At 28.9% G+C, this 19803-nt stretch overlaps 6 protein-coding genes and 2 long non-coding RNA genes across 10 annotated transcripts in view; all 8 read right to left on the bottom strand.

Annotated features, from left to right (window-relative positions):
• LOC113385578 overlaps positions 1-9585 on the bottom strand; it is a 19181-nt gene extending 9596 nt beyond the window's left edge. Inside the window, exons 1-9 of the mRNA XM_026623428.1 lie at positions 9413-9585; positions 8969-9190; positions 6801-7276; positions 6607-6730; positions 3683-3902; positions 2659-2840; positions 2361-2520; positions 2065-2288; positions 780-840 (exon numbers count right to left, since the gene is read on the bottom strand). Of these exons, the coding sequence (XP_026479213.1) occupies positions 780-840; positions 2065-2288; positions 2361-2520; positions 2659-2840; positions 3683-3902; positions 6607-6730; positions 6801-7276; positions 8969-9190; positions 9413-9585 (1842 nt within the window). The remainder of the gene's footprint in view (positions 1-779; positions 841-2064; positions 2289-2360; positions 2521-2658; positions 2841-3682; positions 3903-6606; positions 6731-6800; positions 7277-8968; positions 9191-9412) is intronic.
• Positions 458-2014, bottom strand: LOC113387037. Of its 2 annotated transcripts, none has more exons than XR_003368040.1 (6): positions 1499-2014; positions 1200-1434; positions 1009-1121; positions 780-934; positions 560-704; positions 458-479 (listed from the first exon to the last, which is right to left on the bottom strand). It is a non-coding gene; the product is annotated as an uncharacterized LOC113387037 (long non-coding RNA). The 2 variants fall into 2 exon arrangements; XR_003368041.1 differs by having other exon boundaries at positions 1200-1391; positions 1499-2013.
• LOC113387035 (gastrula zinc finger protein xFG20-1-like) lies at positions 6421-7943 on the bottom strand. Of its 2 annotated transcripts, none has more exons than XR_003368039.1 (3): positions 7831-7943; positions 6584-6730; positions 6421-6515 (listed from the first exon to the last, which is right to left on the bottom strand). XR_003368039.1 is itself a non-coding variant. In XM_026624792.1 (3 exons), exons 1-3 carry the CDS (start codon positions 7270-7272, stop codon positions 6472-6474), a joined length of 663 nt encoding a protein of 220 aa, XP_026480577.1. In that variant the 5' UTR covers positions 7273-7332; the 3' UTR covers positions 6421-6471. The 2 variants fall into 2 exon arrangements, 1 of the variants encoding a protein (XP_026480577.1); XM_026624792.1 differs by lacking the exon at positions 7831-7943 and adding an exon at positions 6801-7332.
• Positions 9586-10779: 1194 nt separating the features above from the next.
• Positions 10780-12543, bottom strand: LOC113385577 (spermine oxidase-like). The gene is made up of 4 exons (XM_026623426.1): positions 12539-12543; positions 11449-12469; positions 11138-11334; positions 10780-11070 (listed from the first exon to the last, which is right to left on the bottom strand). The coding sequence occupies exons 1-4, from the start codon at positions 12541-12543 to the stop codon at positions 10800-10802; spliced, it is 1494 nt and encodes a 497-aa protein (XP_026479211.1). The 3' UTR covers positions 10780-10799.
• A 697-nt stretch (positions 12544-13240) lies between these two features.
• LOC113387036 (spermine oxidase-like) lies at positions 13241-13919 on the bottom strand. Its single transcript, XM_026624793.1, has 3 exons — positions 13781-13919; positions 13521-13640; positions 13241-13449 (listed from the first exon to the last, which is right to left on the bottom strand). The coding sequence occupies exons 1-3, from the start codon at positions 13897-13899 to the stop codon at positions 13296-13298; spliced, it is 393 nt and encodes a 130-aa protein (XP_026480578.1). The 5' UTR covers positions 13900-13919; the 3' UTR covers positions 13241-13295.
• Positions 13920-13950: 31 nt separating this feature from the next.
• LOC113387039 lies at positions 13951-14465 on the bottom strand. The gene is made up of 3 exons (XR_003368042.1): positions 14328-14465; positions 14067-14226; positions 13951-14001 (listed from the first exon to the last, which is right to left on the bottom strand). It is a non-coding gene; the product is annotated as an uncharacterized LOC113387039 (long non-coding RNA).
• Positions 14466-14492: 27 nt separating this feature from the next.
• Positions 14493-16709, bottom strand: LOC113385576 (spermine oxidase-like). Its single transcript, XM_026623425.1, has 5 exons — positions 16537-16709; positions 16190-16384; positions 14847-15066; positions 14775-14805; positions 14493-14509 (listed from the first exon to the last, which is right to left on the bottom strand). Exons 1-5 carry the CDS (start codon positions 16707-16709, stop codon positions 14493-14495), a joined length of 636 nt encoding a protein of 211 aa, XP_026479210.1.
• Positions 16710-18130: 1421 nt separating this feature from the next.
• On the bottom strand, positions 18131-19268 carry LOC113385575 (peroxisomal N(1)-acetyl-spermine/spermidine oxidase-like). The gene is made up of 3 exons (XM_026623424.1): positions 19194-19268; positions 18823-18941; positions 18131-18263 (listed from the first exon to the last, which is right to left on the bottom strand). The coding sequence occupies exons 1-3, from the start codon at positions 19266-19268 to the stop codon at positions 18131-18133; spliced, it is 327 nt and encodes a 108-aa protein (XP_026479209.1).
• Between the last annotated feature and the right edge of the window lie 535 nt (positions 19269-19803).

The following is a 19803-nucleotide window of genomic DNA, read 5'->3' as shown; positions in this document are numbered from 1 at the left end:
ATGACGTCATTGGCGAATGAAAAACGATTCGGTCATGACGTCATACAAAATGGCGACTCATGACGTAATAGCACCTGAAAGTGATGACGTAATGCAATTAATTTCTTTTCTGTACGAATAAGCATTTATTTACGTGAATAATAAGAAATTTTACAATATTTAAATATTACAAATTAGAATTGTAGTTTTGAAATTATAAAATTTTAACATGAACTATACTAGAAAACTTTTACAAATTATTCAATCTTAACATATTAATAACAGTATATTTAATGAAAATTGTTGTATATCTAATGAACGTAATTCTATTTTTGGGGCGTGAAGTGTGAAGTGTTGCATAAGTATTCTATCGCCACTTCCTTATACATCAAACAGCCTGCCTATTTTTCATTATTTCATTCTATCGCCAGTTCATTGCATCAAATGCCAGGATACAGATTATGCACATATGACATACTGCCCCAAATTTTGGAAGTTTTCTAAAACAAATTCAAACATAATGTGATTTACTGTATATATATAATATATATATACAGCTACCATATGTGTAGCTACCTACATGTTCAGTGTACAAATCTCCATCATCTTAAAGTCGCTTTTACACATACATTTTTAACACTGACTGATTTCATTCTATCGCCAGTTCATTACATCAAATGCGAGGATACAGGATATTCATATATGATGTACTTCTTGGAAGTTTTCTAAAACAATTTGAAACATAATGTGTTTTATTGAATCTAATAAATATATACCACTCCATATGTGTAGCAACTTACATATTCAGGAGACAAATCTAAATCGTCTTCGAGTCGCTTTTGCACATACATTTTTTTTAACCTGATTGAATTCATTATATCTTCAGTTCATTATACATCAATACATCAATCAAGTTCATGCATATATGACATACTGTTCCCATTTTAGAGGTTTTCTAAAACAATTATAAATATAATGTATTTGTTACCAAATAATATATATACAGCAACTATATATGAATCAACTTACATATTAAGAAGATAAATCTCCATTATCTTCAAGTTGCTCCTAAACATACATTATTTGAGCCTGTCTAAAGATCTGTATATTGTTCATCGTTTCATCCCAATTTTGTACGACTTCTGAAATAAATATGAACATGGCATACGTGTTTGCTGTTTATATATATTTGTATAGCTATTATATTTGTAGTGACTTACATATTCAAACAATCATTCTCGATCCGCTTCTCAACCGACTAATTTAAGAGATTTAAGAAGTGAGGTTATGTCGAACACATGGATATGTTAATGTCTTAATTTAGTAAAATAATTATTTTAACCTTGCTAAACGATCCTTATTATTGTCCTCAGATTTTGTAAGATATGCTATTTGGTTACCTCCTTTGTCATCTAAAGAAATCGACATAATATATTCATCCCAGGATATAATGCACTAAATGGAATTGAAAATCGTGAAGTAATTACATATCTATATAAATAATATATGATATACTTACGGTGTCATTTTTCTACACTTTTCTACAATTATCATAAACAAGTTGCTTAACTAAACGAATGTAATTATTATACTAAAGAAAATATAACTTGATGCATGATAAATTCGTGACATATTGCGCCATTTTGTAATTTTGTACGCGGTAAGTTTAGCTTTCGTCAAAGGAACAGTCAACCCGCTTGAGTCGGTTCCACCAGTGGCCACGGCGCGCTGATGTAAAGCTTTCTTTGTATGGTAACACACACCAGCACACAACGCACACAACGCAGCGCACGACGCGTTTGCTTCACGCCGTGTGACGTCATTGATTATGCTTTGCATGTGTGCTAACACACACCAGCGCACGACATGTATCTCACATGAAATTCAACGATGTCATTACCCCCGACAGCGCGTGTTTATGTCTCGTGAGACAACTCAATGCGAGCTTTGCGTGTATTGTAACACACACAAGCGCACGCAAGTTTAAAATCCTCTTGTGGCGTAGATTCGATAACCGCATTATAATAACGATGTCGATATTATAGAAGATCACATCGCGTGTTTACTGGGTATTTATATTGATACCTTAGAACTGCAACTGGATCATTATAATATGATTTATTATTCCTCAATCTATGCCTTGCAACAAATTTTCTTAATAAACGAGAGCATGATTTCAACACTTGTTCATCACTTAAAGATTCCATAATTTTAGCTGATGGTCCTGTCACCCATCCACAAAGTACATCAGGACATTGATCAACAGTATAAAATCCAAATACATCAATGAGCCATTTTTCCTTTTCTTTCTGTTTAAAATTACAACAACAACGATAATTAAGTGATTACATTTATACTAATACAACATGTTTCTCTAATACCTCTCTATCCTCGACAGTCCACAATAACCTGATCCCATTCCAATCAGGAAGCCACCATTTTGATTCAAAACGAAGAAATATTTTATCAACAATTCCAAAGCCTAGATTTTCTATGCATTTTATTTTATATTGTGGTAAATCTGGTTTGAATAAACTGGAGCTGAAAAATGCAATGAAATTAATATATTTTGGGAGCAGCAAGTCAATTGTAAATATAGTCTATATCAAAAGATCAAAAACAAATTATATTTTCATAAATAATATAAAATAGGACTTGAACAACTGTGTTTATTAATACCTATTTTTTAGAACCCCCAATGGTACAGTAACAATAACATGATCAGCTTCATAGCATGAATTATCTTTGCATTTTATAGTGACTGGTTTTTTAGATAAAGGCTGATTCCATTCTATAGAAATAACTTCTTTTTTGAATTGTATATCCAAATTTAAAATCTTTTTTGGGTCAGGGTACTTGTTCTAGAAAAAAATTAGGAAATACTGATTATTATCATTTTTTTATTCTATTTTTTTTTTCTTTTTGATTTTGATTTTCAATACCATAACTTTTAACTTATAGATTGTATTGTAATCTGATTGTTAAAAATAACAGAAATAAAAAAAAAAAAAAATATTTCTTTTGATGCATTTATTAACTTCCCATAGGGTAAGTTATAATAATCGCAAAAAAATGGTAAAAGAACGTTTTTATATATCTTTACGTTTTAGAGGTTTCTGAACATTTTGGCATAGAAAAATAGATGTATGTGTGTGTTGTGTGCGGATACAAATTTTCGTCGATGATTTCGGGAACATCGATCAACCGATTTGAATAATTCAAAAAACATTCGATTCGTATTGATTAGAAGACGTGCTGATTAGTTTTTGACAAAGGCAGGTCTAGCCGTTCCAAAGATACGAGGCAAAAAGTGCGAAAAACGATAACTTAGTTTTTAAGAGAATGGAGAGTCCGATTTTCATAATTCAAAAAACATTTTACTTGTATTGACAAGATCCGTGTTCCCGAATTCGTCCACAAAAATTTGTATCCGCACACACACACACTCACATACATATACACACACATACTTCCATTTTTTGCTAAGGTATGCCAAAATGTTCAGAAACCTCTGAAACTCTTTTTTGCGATTGCTATAACTTGTCCTAAGGAAAGTTACCACTAGGGTTTTGAATGAAAAAAACAACAAAAAAAACTTTTAAAACTGATAAAATATATCCTAATTGAAGCCTCACACAAATGTGTCGAGTATATAAAAAAATTCGGTGTAAACTTATAATATAACACATAATAAAATATTTACCATCAAAACATCTAAAAACCTTATATATCCTGCTCCTTTCCAATTCAATATTGGATGACCAGGACATTCATGATATTCCAACGATCCTTTAGCAGAACTTTCAAACCAATTGTCTGATGCATCAATACTATTATTAAACTTGTGACACCAATCTAAGTATTGCTCGGCAAGATCACCATTGATATCTTGATACTCATGTTGTTTCAAGAGATTGTTATATCTATAAGTTATAAAATGATTATCATTTATAATTCGATATGGTCTATATGGTTTTTGTTAATAAAAGATTCTTTTGAGTGAAACATGTGAGTTAATTATAAACCCTTATTAACTTCCTGTAGGGTTTGTTATAGTAATCGCAAAAAAATCGAAAATGAAATTTTTTATATATCTTTACGTTTCAGAGGTTTCTGAACATTTTGGCATACCTTAGAAAAAATGGATGTATGTGTGTGCGGATACAAATTTTCGTCGACGATTTCGGGAACACGGTTCAACCGATTACAATTATTCAAAAAACATTCGATTGCTGTTGATAAGGAGACGTGCTGATTAGTTTTTGGCGAAGGCAGGTCTAGCCGTTTCAAAGATACGGGGCAAAAAGTGCCACAAACGGTAACTCAGTTTTTAAGAGGACGGGGCGTCCGATTTTAATAATTCAAAAAACATTTTACTTGTATTGACAAGATGAAGCATTGATCAAATTTTTATGAAGGCAGGTCTAGCGGTTTCGGCGATCTAGCGGAAAAGTAAAAAAAATGCCATTTGGCGATCAAAAATGATCATTGGACATATGCACATCAAATTATCAGATATTTTATAGAGATTTTAACAATGAGTATAAATTTTGTTTGCATTCCTATGGGTTCCGTACCAATGTTTATCCGTTAGACGGCGACGCGGCGCTTAGGCGCTTCGATATCACGTCTCTATGCATTTAAGGGGGGCGATACATGTAATCGCCGTAATTTTTACCATTTTTTGAGGACTTTTTAAACTGGGAAGGAATGATTGAATCTTTTTGAACTTTTATAGGGTTATTTATTATATATTAAAATACACAAAAAAAAATTTTTTGTAATTTTTTTTTTTAAATGGCTGCCGTAAAAATAAATCTGCCAAGACCCTCTCGGAAAACGCCATCAATTTGCGGGCGTTCTCACTTTTCGTACGGTGATCTGAATTTAAAAAAAATAGTTTGTACGTGTTCATAAAACATATATCTTCTAGTTAAACCAAAAAAAAATTAAAAAAGTCACAAAATCGTAAATTGGCACACTTTAGAAAAAAAAGTTCGATTTTTCACCTTTTTTTCAATGGTTTTTTTTGGTAAAAGGGTTAATTTTTGAAAAAATTTTTGGAATGTTTGAGGTTTAACTAGAAGCTATTACTGTAAAGTATATGTGTGCAAAATTTCAAACGCCCGCAAATTTCAAAAATGTCGTTTTGAGAAAAACGCGTTTAAAGTTTTGACACAGAAACAGATAAGAGAGTACAATAGCACTCAAGCGTCGAGTTGAGGCGTGGCACTTAAATGAGTTTTTATTGTATAAATAATGATAATTTTGTTTTGAATATTTACAGGCATATTTTTGAGATGTTATTGTAACGATTTATGAAATAAAAAAAAATCGATTTTTTTTTCTTGTTATATGTATCGCCCCCCTTAAAGCAGTACGATAGCTTTGAAAAAAAGTTACACGAAGCTAATTTATGATAATATCACATTTCTTTGTCATACCAACATACGACGCTCAACCGAGAATAAAAAAAGTGTAACAACATTGAAAGACAAAAAACCTATGTGCGTCAAACAAAACTGTCAAACAAAAAAACAAAACTGTCAAACGTCAAAATAGTACACCCATTGTTATATTGTCTCTCACCTCTCACATTTAGACACCTTTTAGACAGTTAAATAGAAATCCCAAATGTAAGTATATAATTATTTACGAAAGCGGTTCTTTTACATTTACATGGTCATACATTGTCTCTTCACAACCAATATTATTTCAGGGAACCAAACATATAGTTATTCAAAACCTAGTACAGTTTTGTTAGAAATTATTAGGAAATTTTTAATTAGGGCTTCGCAGAGTGTTTTAGTGTAGTTATTTTATTTACCCAGGTAAATGTTATTCAGGTTGTTTTTGTTTGCTTAGTGTGTTTTAATTCTATTGTAGGGTTCACTGAATTAAGATTAGGACTTCAGCCTGAACATCAAAATAGCTACAAGAGTCTTGTAGCATGTAACATCTGATTATTAGAACTTAACTCATATGTATGCATGTATATATATATATATATATATATATATTAAATGCTAGCATATGTATAGTAATGTAATAAACTTAAGTTCAGTCCGATATTTTTGCCTATTTTTATCTTTAAGTGATCTGATTACTTTTTCTAACAATGATTAACATAGGTAATAAGGAACACAATTAAAACCATCTATTTATTTCATCAAATATTTTTATTCAAAATATATACACATACTATTTACAATATAAAGCATGTCACAGGAAACATGTAATAAATAATATAGAATAAATATAAATAATATAGAATAAATATAAATAATATAGAATAAATATAAACATTGAAATTAAACATAAAAAAGAGAAAAAAATTGCATTTTGAAGAAATGATTAGCCAAACCAAAGTTAAACTTAATACATAGTTTCAATACTTATCTTTCACCACTAATATATTATATTAAAGTACTTATCATCAATTGTCTTGTCATCAGTTTTTGATTTATATCCTGAATTGCATTTTACATAATGCTAAAACTCCTTCCGCTCTATGTCCGCTTTCCACAATTCAAAATCTACAAAGTCAAAAATGTAGGTAATTGTGTAATTGGGGTTATAAATTATGAGAGAGAAGACTTCAAACCTTTAATGTTTTGAAACACAAACTGTTCATAATCAATTGTAGTTTTGTGATAAAACTCAATATGATCGTATAAACCTGTGTACCTAGAAAAAACAGAGGAGCAGGGAGGGAGTGGACATCTTATTCTGGATTTCCTTGATGGTGTACCTACAAAAATGATTTATATGTAACACAATAATAAATAAAATGAATGTACATATATAAAAGCACTACATACCTGTAAAATTTTCCTTAGTACTGATTGGGGAACAGGGAATGGGAGGCGTGTGAATTTGAACTTTAATAGAGGAAGTGCAAGGATGCGGCAATAAACTTACGTGGGGATGTTTGTGAAGAGGATCTGATGTGGGTGATAGTAAATTGTAAGGTGATGTCAAGCATGTAGTAGTATATGAGGTGGGTAAAGAAGGATGCTTTATATTTGTTTTAGTGGAGGAGGAAAGGTGTGTAATGTCTTCAAAAGATACCGAAGAAGATTGGGCAGGTGAAGGGTTAGGGATATTATTATGAACTTGGCTCACATGACGAGTTAATAAATATTTAAATTTAAAAGTTTTAAGGCAGAAAGCACACGCATTGGGATAAACAGCTCTTGGCTCTTTGTCATGTTTTTGTCTTATGTGGCGATACAAGGAGCTACGAGCTGTGAATGGAATCTGACACTCGGTACAGAAAAAGTCGCTGTCCATGTTGCTACATAAGTAAAGTAATAAAGTGAAATATAAAATAAAAGTAATGAAGGTAATAAAACGTAAAGAAAATTAGAAGCTAAAAAGTAAATGTATAATGAGTAAAATCTAAAAATAAGCTTATAAAATATAATGTAACCTAATGTAAATGAGCAAAATCTAAAAATAAGCTTATAAAATAGAATGTGACCTAAAGTGAAATAAAAGTAAGTATCTAAATAGTAAAAATATGAAACGAAAAATAAACTTACGCAAGCTAAGTAAAAATCTAAAAAAACACGTAACTAAACTAAAGAGAAACTTACGCAATCTAAGTAAAAAATCCTAAAAAACACTTATTGTAACTATGAAATATGAAAAATAAGCATGAATTATAATAAGAAGCTTACTAATAGAGCAAAAAAAGCAACGCAAGGAAAGCGATCCAGAGCAAAAAAACGAAAAACCGAACCGAAATATGTGAAAAAAACTGTTATAAACAGAATTAGAAATAGCAACAGAACGAAAGAATTCTAATTACACGAAAAGAAAAAGCAGAAAATATAATAAAACGCTTACTTGAAACGAAACCGACGCGACGCTATACCATCACAAAAATGAGAAAAGAACGCGGGACTAAATATTCCACGAAATGACAGGTTATGCCATACATAAAAGAAGAGTTATGCTCTATCCCGGAGCCAACTTCAGAGCGTAGGTGCTTTTTAAACGTCAAAACCCATCTGTCACGTATCAGAATTTAGTGGCTCCTAAAAAAGTTCGAAATTTCCAAAATATTTCAAAATAAAGAAAACATTTTTTTTTCAAAAAAAAGGAAATTTTTGTCAAAATTGTTAATCTTTTTTTAAAAAAAAAATTTTTGGTACGAGAAGTTCTTTAAAGCAATTTGCCTTAAAGCACGATGCTACGCGCCCCACTAGTTTCTTATAATAATAATATTAATAAAGCACTTATTACAGATTTAGTTCAAATATACACAAATAGTTTATCTACAGTAAATGAATTTAAAATACCTATCTTTAGTGCTTAATTTATATAATTCTTTTATGTATCTAATTATGTATAATATGTATAAATAAACATATTTTTTTGCATATTGTGATGAAAGTAGGGCAGATATTCCTATTTAATACGCAGAATCTTTTGCACAGCATATTAATCTAACATTTATAAATCAGCAATTGATTATACTAATGTAGAGATCTATCTGATCTTTTAAAATCTTCTAATGTAAATATAAAAGGAAAGATTTTAAATACAGCTTATTCTCTGCATTTTGACTATATAGTCCAGTCATTATAGTAAGTTCACCTCGGAATTCGAGATACTCAGCTGTAAGTCTGTAAATACTTATACATTACACCCTAAAGTTGTCTCAAAACTTACATATGGTATTGAAACCCTACCATATGTAGGTTTTGAGATAACTTTAGGGTGTCAATATACAAGTATTTGTAGACTTACAGCTGTGTATCTCAAATTCCAAGATTCTTAACTAATTTAAGCTTAAATGACTGTACTAATAATAATTATTGATTGACACAACTTGTGCACAATATAATGATTAAGAATATATCCCAAAAACAACCCTTTAGCTTGATAGTTCAAAATGAAATAATGCTTGTATCAAAATTCTTCACATAAGTCATTATTTAAGAAAATGTAATATTCAACAGGACTATAGGGTCCGACTTACTTTTTAATTTTGAATTGTCCAACAGAAGTATCTGAATTGAATATATCATCATCATTTATACCAATTTCATAATAAATTTCTTCTAGTTTCTTAGAACAGTTCTTAGGGACAATTGTTCCATCTGATATTAAAATCTCATTATTCCAATACATTTCTGAACCGCTCAATAGATTCAGATCTTTTACAAGATCATATACAATATTTCCTTCTTCTCCATGACACCTGCAGAAAAGAAAACTAAAATTAATAACAATAAATAAACTTTAACTCTTCAACAAAATAAACAATTCGATCTGTGAACAAAACATGCAGCTGTAAACAATAATCAGCAATATATTGTTTAAACTATACAGATCAGAAATCGTCAGACTTTTTTTAAAACTATTTATTATTAATAATAATTATTAATAGTTTATATATCATTTATAATGGAGTTTTACATGCCATTGCGCTCCCAAATCTACTGTGTTGTTGTTGAAATTAGTGGTATAAATTCTACCACCAATTCTGTCACTGGCTTCTAAAATAACTACATTTTTTAAACCATTTTTTATTAATTTAACAGCAGCCGCTATTCCTGCAGCACCTGCTCCAATAATTATAATATTTTTTGCCATTTATATATTTTTAGGTTATGTCAGTTTCAATATTATTTTGCAAGGAAATATATTAACTATAAGCAACACAATCTGTTTTTGGAAAAGTTATCTAATTTTCATATACTAAATTCAACCTTTATTTTATAATCATTTTAAACTCATAAGCTTAATTATAGCTTAAGAATGTAAACAATTTAACTATCATTTTTTCTTTTATTTGTTTGCTTTATATGTATTAATACAATTATGTGCATTGCATTATCTTAAATGTCATCTGATAAAAGGTGCCAGATAAAAATATTTAAAGATAAAATTCAATCTTCTAGTAATTTGCACCATGATTTCTGAGCATATAAAAGACATGGATAAATAGATAAATAAACCTTGTAGAAAAATTAAGACTGAACCCAAAACCCAAAAAATATATTGAATAATTTGAAATTAATATATCCATATTATTATAATGGTTAATATTAAGTTTATTGGGCATATATATTATATTATATATTATTACATTACTTATACAAATAATTAAAAAAATCCAAATACGAAAGATCGATTTTTAAAATTACCGCGGTTAAATAGTAAAATAAACGTTAATTTCAAAATTCTAGTGGTGAATATTAAAATTATTTTAAAATTATAATTATAACGTGCTGCATTTATTTTTTATGCTTATTTATCAAAGACCTGCTGAATATTTTTTTTTATTTAAAAAAAAAAGTCTAAACAAATCAGAACATTAATTTTGCATAATTTTTACACGCGTTCAGAATAGTTTGCAAAAAAATAATGCATAATATTTAATACTTTATGCAATTTTTTGCCAAATGGTTCATAATTGTTAAGGATATAAAAAACTAATTAAAAAAAAATCTTATTATTAGAGTTTTTGTCCTTAATATTTACAGAATTATGTCGTTCTGGTTAGTGCATTTTATATATGTAAGTTACACCTAAATAAACAAATAATTATTGAGTTATTCATTTTTATTGAATATGAAATATATACAATTAGTAAAAATATAGTGCAAAGAGAATTGGTTATTGTTGATAAAAGTTTTCTACATAAGTATATCATTTGTATCAAAATTTTTAACTTTGAAAATTGGTTGAAATTTAATTTTCAATTTGCAATTTTTAATGTCATTGATTAAATTGTGCTTTGTGCATACATCAGCCTAGATAAAAAAGATTGGCACATGTTTCAAGTATTATTATTTAACTATAGTTTAATAAACATTATTATCACAATTTTTATATTGAGTATTGCTTATAGATTCAAGTATTATTTCTGCTTGTTCAATACCTGTCTTCATAGCACCGTGTGTTGTAGAGAAGAATTGTTCACTGCACGCTTCACCAGCAAATAAAATTCGGGGCTGTCCATTTTTGTCTAAAATTGGTGAAGCTAAATCCTTCCACCCAGTATTATTTTTATCACAGATAGGTCTAGTATGACTATATGATCCCAAAGTGTGAGGATCGGTATGCCACTTGCTCCTTTGAAAAATAGTAATAATGTTTTGACATGTATAAATGTATTATTTGGACCTCATTATTTATTCACCTGTACACTCGGCATGGTGTTGGTACTGGAATCTTCAGAATTTTTCGAAGTAATGTGACACAATCTTCAGCTATTTCATCTGCTGATCGTTCTTCAACTAGGATTGCGCCTCTGGCTCCAACCCATCCAACTAAAGTATTAGTAGCCCCTGGATATAAAACATCAAATCCAGACATGTCGTAAACCCAAGAGCTAGCCTGAAAGAGAATTACTTATTTATTACAAATTTGCAACAAATTTATAATTTTAACAATATTCATATAATCAGAATTAAAAAATTTGAAAATAAAATTAATGAATTTTATACTGACTTCATCAGGTTTACACTTTGATTCTGCATCAAACCATACAAATTGAAATCCCTCATTATCATTCCACCAAGCTTCTTCAAATTGTAAAAATATTTTATTGATCGTTGCAAAACCCATGTCTTCAATGGCTTGTGTAACATTTTTTGGTAAGCTGGGTTTAAACCAATTTTTATAATTCTTTTTTAATACTCCTAAAGATACAGTAACTATCACATAATCTGCATTGTATTCAATATTATCCATTGCGCAAACCTTGACACCATTTTCTGACCACTGTACAGATACTACTTCTTTATTAAATTCTAAAGTTTTTTTGGGTAAAGTATTACATAATTTTTCTATAACAGTACTATATCCGTGAAGGTAATTTATATGAGCTTGAGAATTCTCCCCTTCAAAGGAATATTTACCCCATGCTTTTGCTGACAAATCTTTCAAAGAAAGACATGAATTATCAATTATTTGAAATCGAACATGCCACTCATACAAATATTTTTTAATTAGGTTCATCTCAGCAGTGTCACTTGAACAAGTAGCTAAATACTTATCAAATTCTTCTTTTAAATAATTCTCCACGCTGTCTGGGTAATCACAACTTTCATTTTCAGCAAAAGCTTCCAAATTTTCCAAAATTTGACCCACAATGAAATCAATTTTATTTACAACACTATCGTTTATTGTTGCACCATATTCGTTTATATAAAGTCCTTGTCCCTCCATAGACGTTTTGTCTGATAATAATTTATAATGATCTGATACTTTAAATAAAGCATTTTTTGAACCATGTAACCATTGTGCACCAGCTTCCACAAAGTCATTTCCAAAATTTACAGTATTTATTCTACCACCTGGTCGAGATTTAGCTTCTAGTATTTTAACTGAGCATATTCCATCAGATTTAATTGAAGAATTAATAAATAATTTAGATAAATTGGTTTTAAGTAAGGTATGAGCAGCAGCCAGACCAGATATCCCAGCACCAATTACTAAAACGTTTTTGGATGAGGTGATACAATCAGATCTGCAGAAAAAATTTGAAGCCTTGAAGATTGAAGAAAAACATGACTACCATGCAATCTCATGCATCTACACCATCACCAAAACCAATATTTAAATAAATAATCTTTTACTTAATTATTTTGTTTAGAAAATATGGGTTATAGGATATAAATTCCTCAACCAATGGATTAAGAACAACATGTATAGAATTTTTACATACAAATGTATACTATGTACACAACAATTTATATTAGAACCCAAGAAGAATTTACTTTAATAACTATAGTTAGTCACACCAAGTTCAGAAAATATATGTTATATGTATTAATGTATTATTTTACATATATCATGTTTTTATTTGAACAGAAATATTAAGTTGTGAAATAAAAAAATAATTGTAAATGGTATTTTGCTTTATGGCAAGTTGCATGAACTTTCAGACATGTGTAAATAATAATCGACTTATTAATCTCAGATTTAGAGGAATCTGGTACCTTTACAATTTTTATCCAAATGTAAAAATACATGGAATTTTACCAAACTTGTAAAATATATCTTCATTTTTAAATGATTTCATGTGTAAAAATAATGTAAGTAGTAATAACAGTAAATAAATTATTCAAAAATATACAGCACAATATTTTCATAAGTGTCTTAATATGAGAGAAGTATTACTGAAAATTTATTCCAAATACATTATAAAAAGATCCATATTAGTAATGAAGAAAAACTTAATTTTAAAATTTGTAACTATGGTTATTAATTTAAAATAATACAGGCATTTTACATGAACATGCACATAAAGCATACAGAAAGTTTGACAAAACTAACCACAACATATAATTTTATTATCCTGATCTGGCATTTCTCATCACTGACCTCAAACTATTTGGATTCAAACTAATTATTCTAGTAGCTTCTCTGAAACCACTTTCCACAGCGCCATGAACTGTTGAATAATAGTTTTTGCTGGTTGCTTCGCCACCAAATAAAATAGCTGATCTAAAATATTTAATGATTCAATCAATGATCATCTATGATGTGATTACTAACTCTATGTACATTCAAATTACCGTCCCAAAGAATCGATAACTGGTTTAGACAATTCAAAAGAACTTCCTCCGTATTTTTCAGTTTTCAGTAAACGTAATGAATATGATCCTTTACTGTATGGATTTTCACCCCATTTACTCCTATAAAAGATATAAATTAACTATATTTTGGTAACATCAACAATACAATGGTGATTAATAAAATCATCATATACTGGAACATATAAACAAAATGTACTAAATAATACTAATACCAATAAATCTAATTACAAATAATTTACCTAAGGATTTCAACAGGATCACTATAAAGTATTTTGCTTTTCTTTCTGTGTTTTGCAACAAATCTTCTTAATAGGTCAGAGCATAATCTCAGTACTTCTTCATCACTCAAAGATTCCATAATTTTTGCTGAAGGACCAGTTACCCATCCGCAAAGTACATCTGGACATTGGTCAACAGTAAAAAAGCCAAATACATCAATAAGCCACTTATGTTCTTCATTCTATATTTTTTATTTTTATTATTATTAATTTGTTGAATACAACTAGTCAAATGTTAAATGCAAACCTCCTTATCATCAGCAGTCCATAATAATCTGATGCCATTCCAATCAGGAAGCCACCAATTTGACTCAAATCGAAGATATATTTTATCAACGACGCCAAAACCTAGATTATCTATGCATTTAAGTTTATATTCGGGCAAGGCTGGTTGAAATAATCTTGTGCTGAAAAAAAAGATAGAATAAATATCTCACATTATATATAAAATTATAAATAAACATATTTGATTAGATTTTATTCAGGTCTCAAAAAGAATTTTTTTTACTTATTTTTGAGGACTCCCAAAGGTACAGTAACAATGACATGATCAGCATCGTAAACAGAATTATCCTTGCATTTTATAGTGACTGGTTTCTTAGTTGAAGGCTGGTCCCATTCTATAGAAGTAACTTCTTTTTGAAATCGTATGTCCAAATTCAAATCCTTTTCCTTATCTGGGTATTTTTCCTAAAAAATAATAAAATAGCTTAATATACTAATTGTAAGTTAAAATTCAATGATTGTGTGTAATTCAATATAATTTTCAATTAATTTACATATTTAATAAAATGTATAAAAATAGAACATATTAATATTGTATGTGTAAAATAGTCTTAGTTTTTTATTTTTCATACAAGATTCATTCGTTTTTAATTTATCTATTTATTTAAATTGCTGAATATACACAAAATATTGAGGATTATTAAAGAAAGTATTGATTTTTTTAAACAACCTATACAAACTTTGTTAGTTTGATAAGAAATCTAGAATAGATTAAATTTCAATGATTTCTTGTAATTCATACCATTAAGACTTCTAGAAATCTAATATATCCAGCACCTTTCCAATTCAATAATGGATGTCCAGGGCATTCAAAATATTCTAATGATCCTTTAGCAGAACTTTCAAACCAATTGTCGGATGCATCAACACTATTAACACATTTATGGCACCACTCTAAGTATTGTTCAGCGAGAACTGTATCGATTAATTGATATTCAGTTTCCTTTAAAATATTGTAATATCTAAAATATAGTAATAAATTATGTAAAATAAAAACAGCATTATAATAATACATGTTACAGTAGAAGTTTATTAGTCCGGCACACTTGGGACCGGCCTAGGTAACGGACTATCAAAAACACCAGACTATCAGGAGGTGCCAAACAGTCCAGAGTACAAATTGGTGCAAAACAGTCTTTAAAGAAGGCAGCAGTCATTAGCACATGACAAAACGGTTAATCTGCCTTTGTTTTTCCTCTAAATAGGATTTTTCTCCTCCCCAGTTAAATTATTTCAACAATCAGAAATTTCTGAAACTAATCCTTATATTTTTCTGCAGAGGTTTGAATTTTATCTAAAAACTTAAAGTTTCTGAGCCAACCATCAGAATAATTACATACATTTTCAGCAATCTTGGACAAAATGTTTTACTTTTTCAACAATCATTGGACTTGTTACCGGTATTCCTTGCAAATGTACTGCACTAAATCATTTGAACAGTACACTATATAGGAGTTTCAGTTTTGGATTTTCAATGTTTGTCTAGAAGACAATGTTTCAATTGTTACCAAATGAGTAGCAAACATCATCTGTTTAAAACATTTGACATATTAGCTGCCGTCCATTGTTTCACTTTAATTACGCTTCTACAAACATTTCTAATTAAAAATTTTTCAAGACTGGTCATTTTATTTCATCCGTATATTTTATATTTTAGAGTTTTACCAGACCTAACATAATACTGAGCTCCATTTTTATATATAAGATAAACTCTTGAAAAAACAATTGAAATTGTTCCAGACTATCGGGCATTCTGGACTGTTGGGTGCCGGACTAATAGACTTCTACTGTATATAAATTTGGTTAAAATAACAAATATTCAGATAATATAATAACTGTAAATTATTAAGTTTTAAGTATTCATCGATCGTGCAATTTTGAATATTGTAATATTGATTACTATTAACACATTTATGTGTAAAAACAGTATAGCTTATACAATTAATTTTAAATGCTGGTTAATTTGGAATATATTACCAATCTCATGAGTTTTAATCATTGAAAATATTGTCAATGTGTAAATATTGTATGAAGTATTAAAATATATTTTCTTTATACTTATTTGTCACGTATTGTCCAACTGACAGGTCAGGATCTATTATATCATCCTCATTGATAGCAATCTTTAAATAAATTTCTTCAAGTTTTTTAGAAATGTCTTTGGAAACTGTTGTTCCATCTGATATGAGAATTTCATTATTGAGGAACATTTCTGAACTACTTAATAGATTCATATCCTTCACTATATCATGTACAATATTTCCTTCTTCTCCGTGACACCTACAAAGGTAATATTTGTTATATACTGAAACAATACATAATACAGCAACATTCTTTAGTGTTATGTAATAAAATTTGCCATTCAATTTGTTCTTCAAATCATTGTTTTAGAAAAGAATTAATAGAGGAAATTTTGATGGATCTTTACAAACCATTGTGCTCCTAAATCCACAGTGTTGTTTCCAAATAATGTTGTGTGAATCCTACCACCAATTCTATCACTAGCTTCTAAAATAATCACATTTCTTAAACCATTTTTATTCAATTTAACAGCAGCAGATATTCCTGCAGCTCCAGCTCCGATAATTACAATATTTTTTGCCATTTGAACTAACTTTGAGGTTATGTTTACAATTTTAATTTCTGACAATGAGTATTATTTGCAGTGTTTGAAAAACTGTGAGGATCAATGATTCTCAAAATTTTTCTTACTATTGGTCGCGCCGAATGAAAGAAGCAAAACTAAAAAAATATAGAAAAAAAAACTGGTCAGATAAAAATAAAAAAATGCTTTGTTTTTGTTTTAGAAATCAATAAGATAAAAATTATAATTAAATATAATTAAAACGTTATATAAAACAAATATAAAGTTATAATTAAATATAATTACAACGATATATTAGAATATAACAAAATGGAGTACTCAATAAACCCATAAATTTAAAATTTATTTTATTCTGTAAATTTATTACATTTATCACAAACTATCAAAGTCAAAATGTCAGTATGTCTATTAAAATTTATTAACCATTTTTAACTTTACACTCGCTATTCTGCCATAATTTTCTAAACGTTTCTATGAATTAATTATCGCAAGCGCACTATAAATACAATATTGTAAAAAAATATGTAAACTAAAGATAAGATTTGCGTTATTATTTCCTATTAAACTACTCAATAAAATATTAGATTAGAAGTTATGGTTTGTGTATTTATATTTATGCAATGCTATCGAGATTTTCTGACCACAAATAATAAAACACTAATCATAATAATGTTTATTCGAAATTTTATCGATATTTTTTTAATTGAAATTTGTAATTGTATTTACTATTAAATCTAGAATAATGAACTAGTATTTTTTATACATTATTTATGATTAAGCTTAAATATAAAAGGCGTAGAAATACAGTTTGGACAAATAATACTGACTTAAATTTCAATTCCACCCTTATGTACAGTATACTTATAACATTTTTTTATTAATTATTTTTTGCTAAATATTAATATATATTTTCAAAATTATGTCAAAGATTGAGTATTCACTTTTGAATTATCAAAGATCGTAGAAGTAGATAACCAAAAATTGTAAATGTAGTTGACAATTTTCAGAAGGAATTGTTAAAGAAATATATACAAAAATGATTTTTACAATTTTTTACAAAAGTACTGATTTATGTTTTCTTAATACTTTTAATATCTTTTATCTAATTATTCTATTAATTTTTTCTATCTATTCATTTTATTAATTTGGCAGCATTCTCAATGCTTTGCTTTTTGCTTTATTCGAATAATTCCACAGTTAATATTGCATAATTAGGTTAATTATTTCAAATTAAGACCACATTTTATATAGAAATGATATACAAACATATATAATATATAAATGAGTCATGATTTCTTTGTAAAAAAATAAACAAGTTTTTTTGAAACAAAACTATAGTATTCACAATAGCTATATTTATCTCATGAGTATAATAAATTCCACATGTGAAACAATTATTTTTGTTAATTTATTAATATTCATCACTGGCCATTCTTTGTGCTTTTGCTGAGATTAATTATTCTATTAGCTTCTCTAAAACCGCTTTCGGTAGCTCCGTGGACCGTTGAATAATAATTCTGACTCGTAGCTTCTCCAGCAAATAAAATAGCTGACCTGAAATATTTCATAAAATATTCTAATTTACAGGGGTTTTTTCATACGAGCACAAACTGTTTACAAATTGATCAAAACTGACAACATGCAACTGATTCAAACATTTGCAGATTTAGTTAGTTTGTAAATTAGAATTGAACGAAACCAGGGTGTTCCAGAACTGAATGTCAAGCCGAAAGAAATGAAGTATGATGTTACAATGCTACAATAATTCATAATGGGCTGTAACTTGGCAAAATTGCTGAAACTATAATTATAAAAGAAATCTCAGAAGTCCTCATGGTTCCGGTGCGAGCTAAAAATTAATACATTTTTTGGATATAATTCTATGCTGTACAATTTTGTCAAAGGTAATTTTGCGATGAAAGTGACGAATCGATTATGAAAATTTAAAAACCGTTCGAAAGATATTGGTTGGGAATCGTGCTGATTAGTTTTTGGTAGAGATCGGCCGGGCCGTTTTCTGGTAATAAAGTGTTAAAAAAATTTTTCGACGATTTTTATTATTACTTTTTTAACGATAGATACATATATAAATAAAGAGCAAATATCTACAGACCTTCCTGATGCATCAATGACAGGTTGTGATAATTCTGTAGAACTGCCACCAAAATTTTCAGTTTTTAGTAGTCGAAGCGAATAAGAACCTCGGCTATATGGATTTGTTCCCATTTGCTTCTGTAATAAAAAAAATAAACCATAAGGATAAAAAAATTGATAAACTTATAAGCAAGTAAAATCATATCTTTCCAGAAAAGACAATCACAAAAAACAACATCAAAACAACATCGCATTGCGATCTTGGACATCGCCGCGCCGAAGTCATTTTTGTTGTATAGAACGTTCATTGAGCGCGGAGTAATGTCACATTTGCGATATATTAATTATAAGATGTTTAATTTAAATAAATGAGTGCACGTACCTTAATACCTCAACAGGATCGCAGTACCTTTTAGCAGTTTTTGATTCATATTTTGTCACAATTTTCTTATTAAATCTGAACATATTTGTAAAACTTTTTCATCGCTCAAAGACTCCATAATTTTTGCCGAAGGACCAGTCACCCAACCGCAGAGCACATCGGAACATTGATCCACGGTGTAGAAGCCAAATACATCATCCACCCATTTTCTAATTCATTCTATCAAAAAACATATCTACAATTATACGGCATAATGTATTTTATAAATACTTTCAATAATATAAGTAAAGAATAAAAACCTTTTTAAGTAATTCCTCTCTATCTTCAACAGTCCACAATAATCTGATACCGTTCCATTCAGGAAGCCACCATTTGTTTTCGAAGCGAAGAAAAATTTATCGACAGTGCCAAAACCCAGATTTTCTATACAATTTTTTTTGTACTGTGGCAAATTTGGTGTAAATAATGTCGGACTAAAAAATAATGCTGGCAAATTTTTTGCGTTTGAGTAACAATTTATTTACATCACCTATAGTCACCTATTTTTAAGCACTCCTAAAGGAACACAACGATAACATGATCTGCCTCATATGTAGAATTATCTTTACATTTTATTAT

Source organism: Ctenocephalides felis, unplaced genomic scaffold (genome assembly GCF_003426905.1).
Source record: "Ctenocephalides felis isolate EL2017-DRISC unplaced genomic scaffold, ASM342690v1 CF-g0.4_SCAFFOLD_03571, whole genome shotgun sequence".
NCBI lineage: Eukaryota > Metazoa > Arthropoda > Insecta > Siphonaptera > Pulicidae > Ctenocephalides > Ctenocephalides felis.
This window is presented reverse-complemented; position numbering and strand designations above follow the sequence as displayed.

Coding starts and splice junctions, on each gene's coding strand:
- LOC113387035 (XM_026624792.1), bottom strand. CDS start 7,272: ATGGACAGCGACTTTTTCTGTACCGAGTGTCAGATTCCATTCACAGCT. Junction 6,731..6,800: donor TACTAAGGAAAATTTTACAG/GTATGTAGTGCT, acceptor TCATTTTTGTAG/GTACACCATCAAGGAAATCC. Junction 6,516..6,583: donor TGTGTTTCAAAACATTAAAG/GTTTGAAGTCTT, acceptor TTGACTTTGTAG/ATTTTGAATTGTGGAAAGCG.
- LOC113385577 (XM_026623426.1), bottom strand. Junction 11,335..11,448: donor CAAAGTGTAAACCTGATGAA/GTCAGTATAAAA, acceptor ATTCTCTTTCAG/GCTAGCTCTTGGGTTTACGA. Junction 11,071..11,137: donor ACACCATGCCGAGTGTACAG/GTGAATAAATAA, acceptor TATTTTTCAAAG/GAGCAAGTGGCATACCGATC.
- LOC113387036 (XM_026624793.1), bottom strand. CDS start 13,899: ATGGAATCTTTGAGTGATGAAGAAGTACTGAGATTATGCTCTGACCTA. Junction 13,641..13,780: donor GATCCTGTTGAAATCCTTAG/GTAAATTATTTG, acceptor TATCTTTTATAG/GAGTAAATGGGGTGAAAATC. Junction 13,450..13,520: donor GTTATCGATTCTTTGGGACG/GTAATTTGAATG, acceptor TAAATATTTTAG/ATCAGCTATTTTATTTGGTG.
- LOC113385576 (XM_026623425.1), bottom strand. CDS start 16,709: ATGGCAAAAAATATTGTAATTATCGGAGCTGGAGCTGCAGGAATATCT. Junction 16,385..16,536: donor GTGGATTTAGGAGCACAATG/GTTTGTAAAGAT, acceptor TTACCTTTGTAG/GTGTCACGGAGAAGAAGGAA. Junction 14,806..14,846: donor GATTTCTAGAAGTCTTAATG/GTATGAATTACA, acceptor AATCTATTCTAG/ATTTCTTATCAAACTAACAA.
- LOC113385575 (XM_026623424.1), bottom strand. CDS start 19,268: ATGTTCAGATTTAATAAGAAAATTGTGACAAAATATGAATCAAAAACT. Junction 18,942..19,193: donor GGTACTGCGATCCTGTTGAG/GTATTAAGGTAC, acceptor TTTTTATTACAG/AAGCAAATGGGAACAAATCC. Junction 18,264..18,822: donor GTCATTGATGCATCAGGAAG/GTCTGTAGATAT, acceptor GAAATATTTCAG/GTCAGCTATTTTATTTGCTG.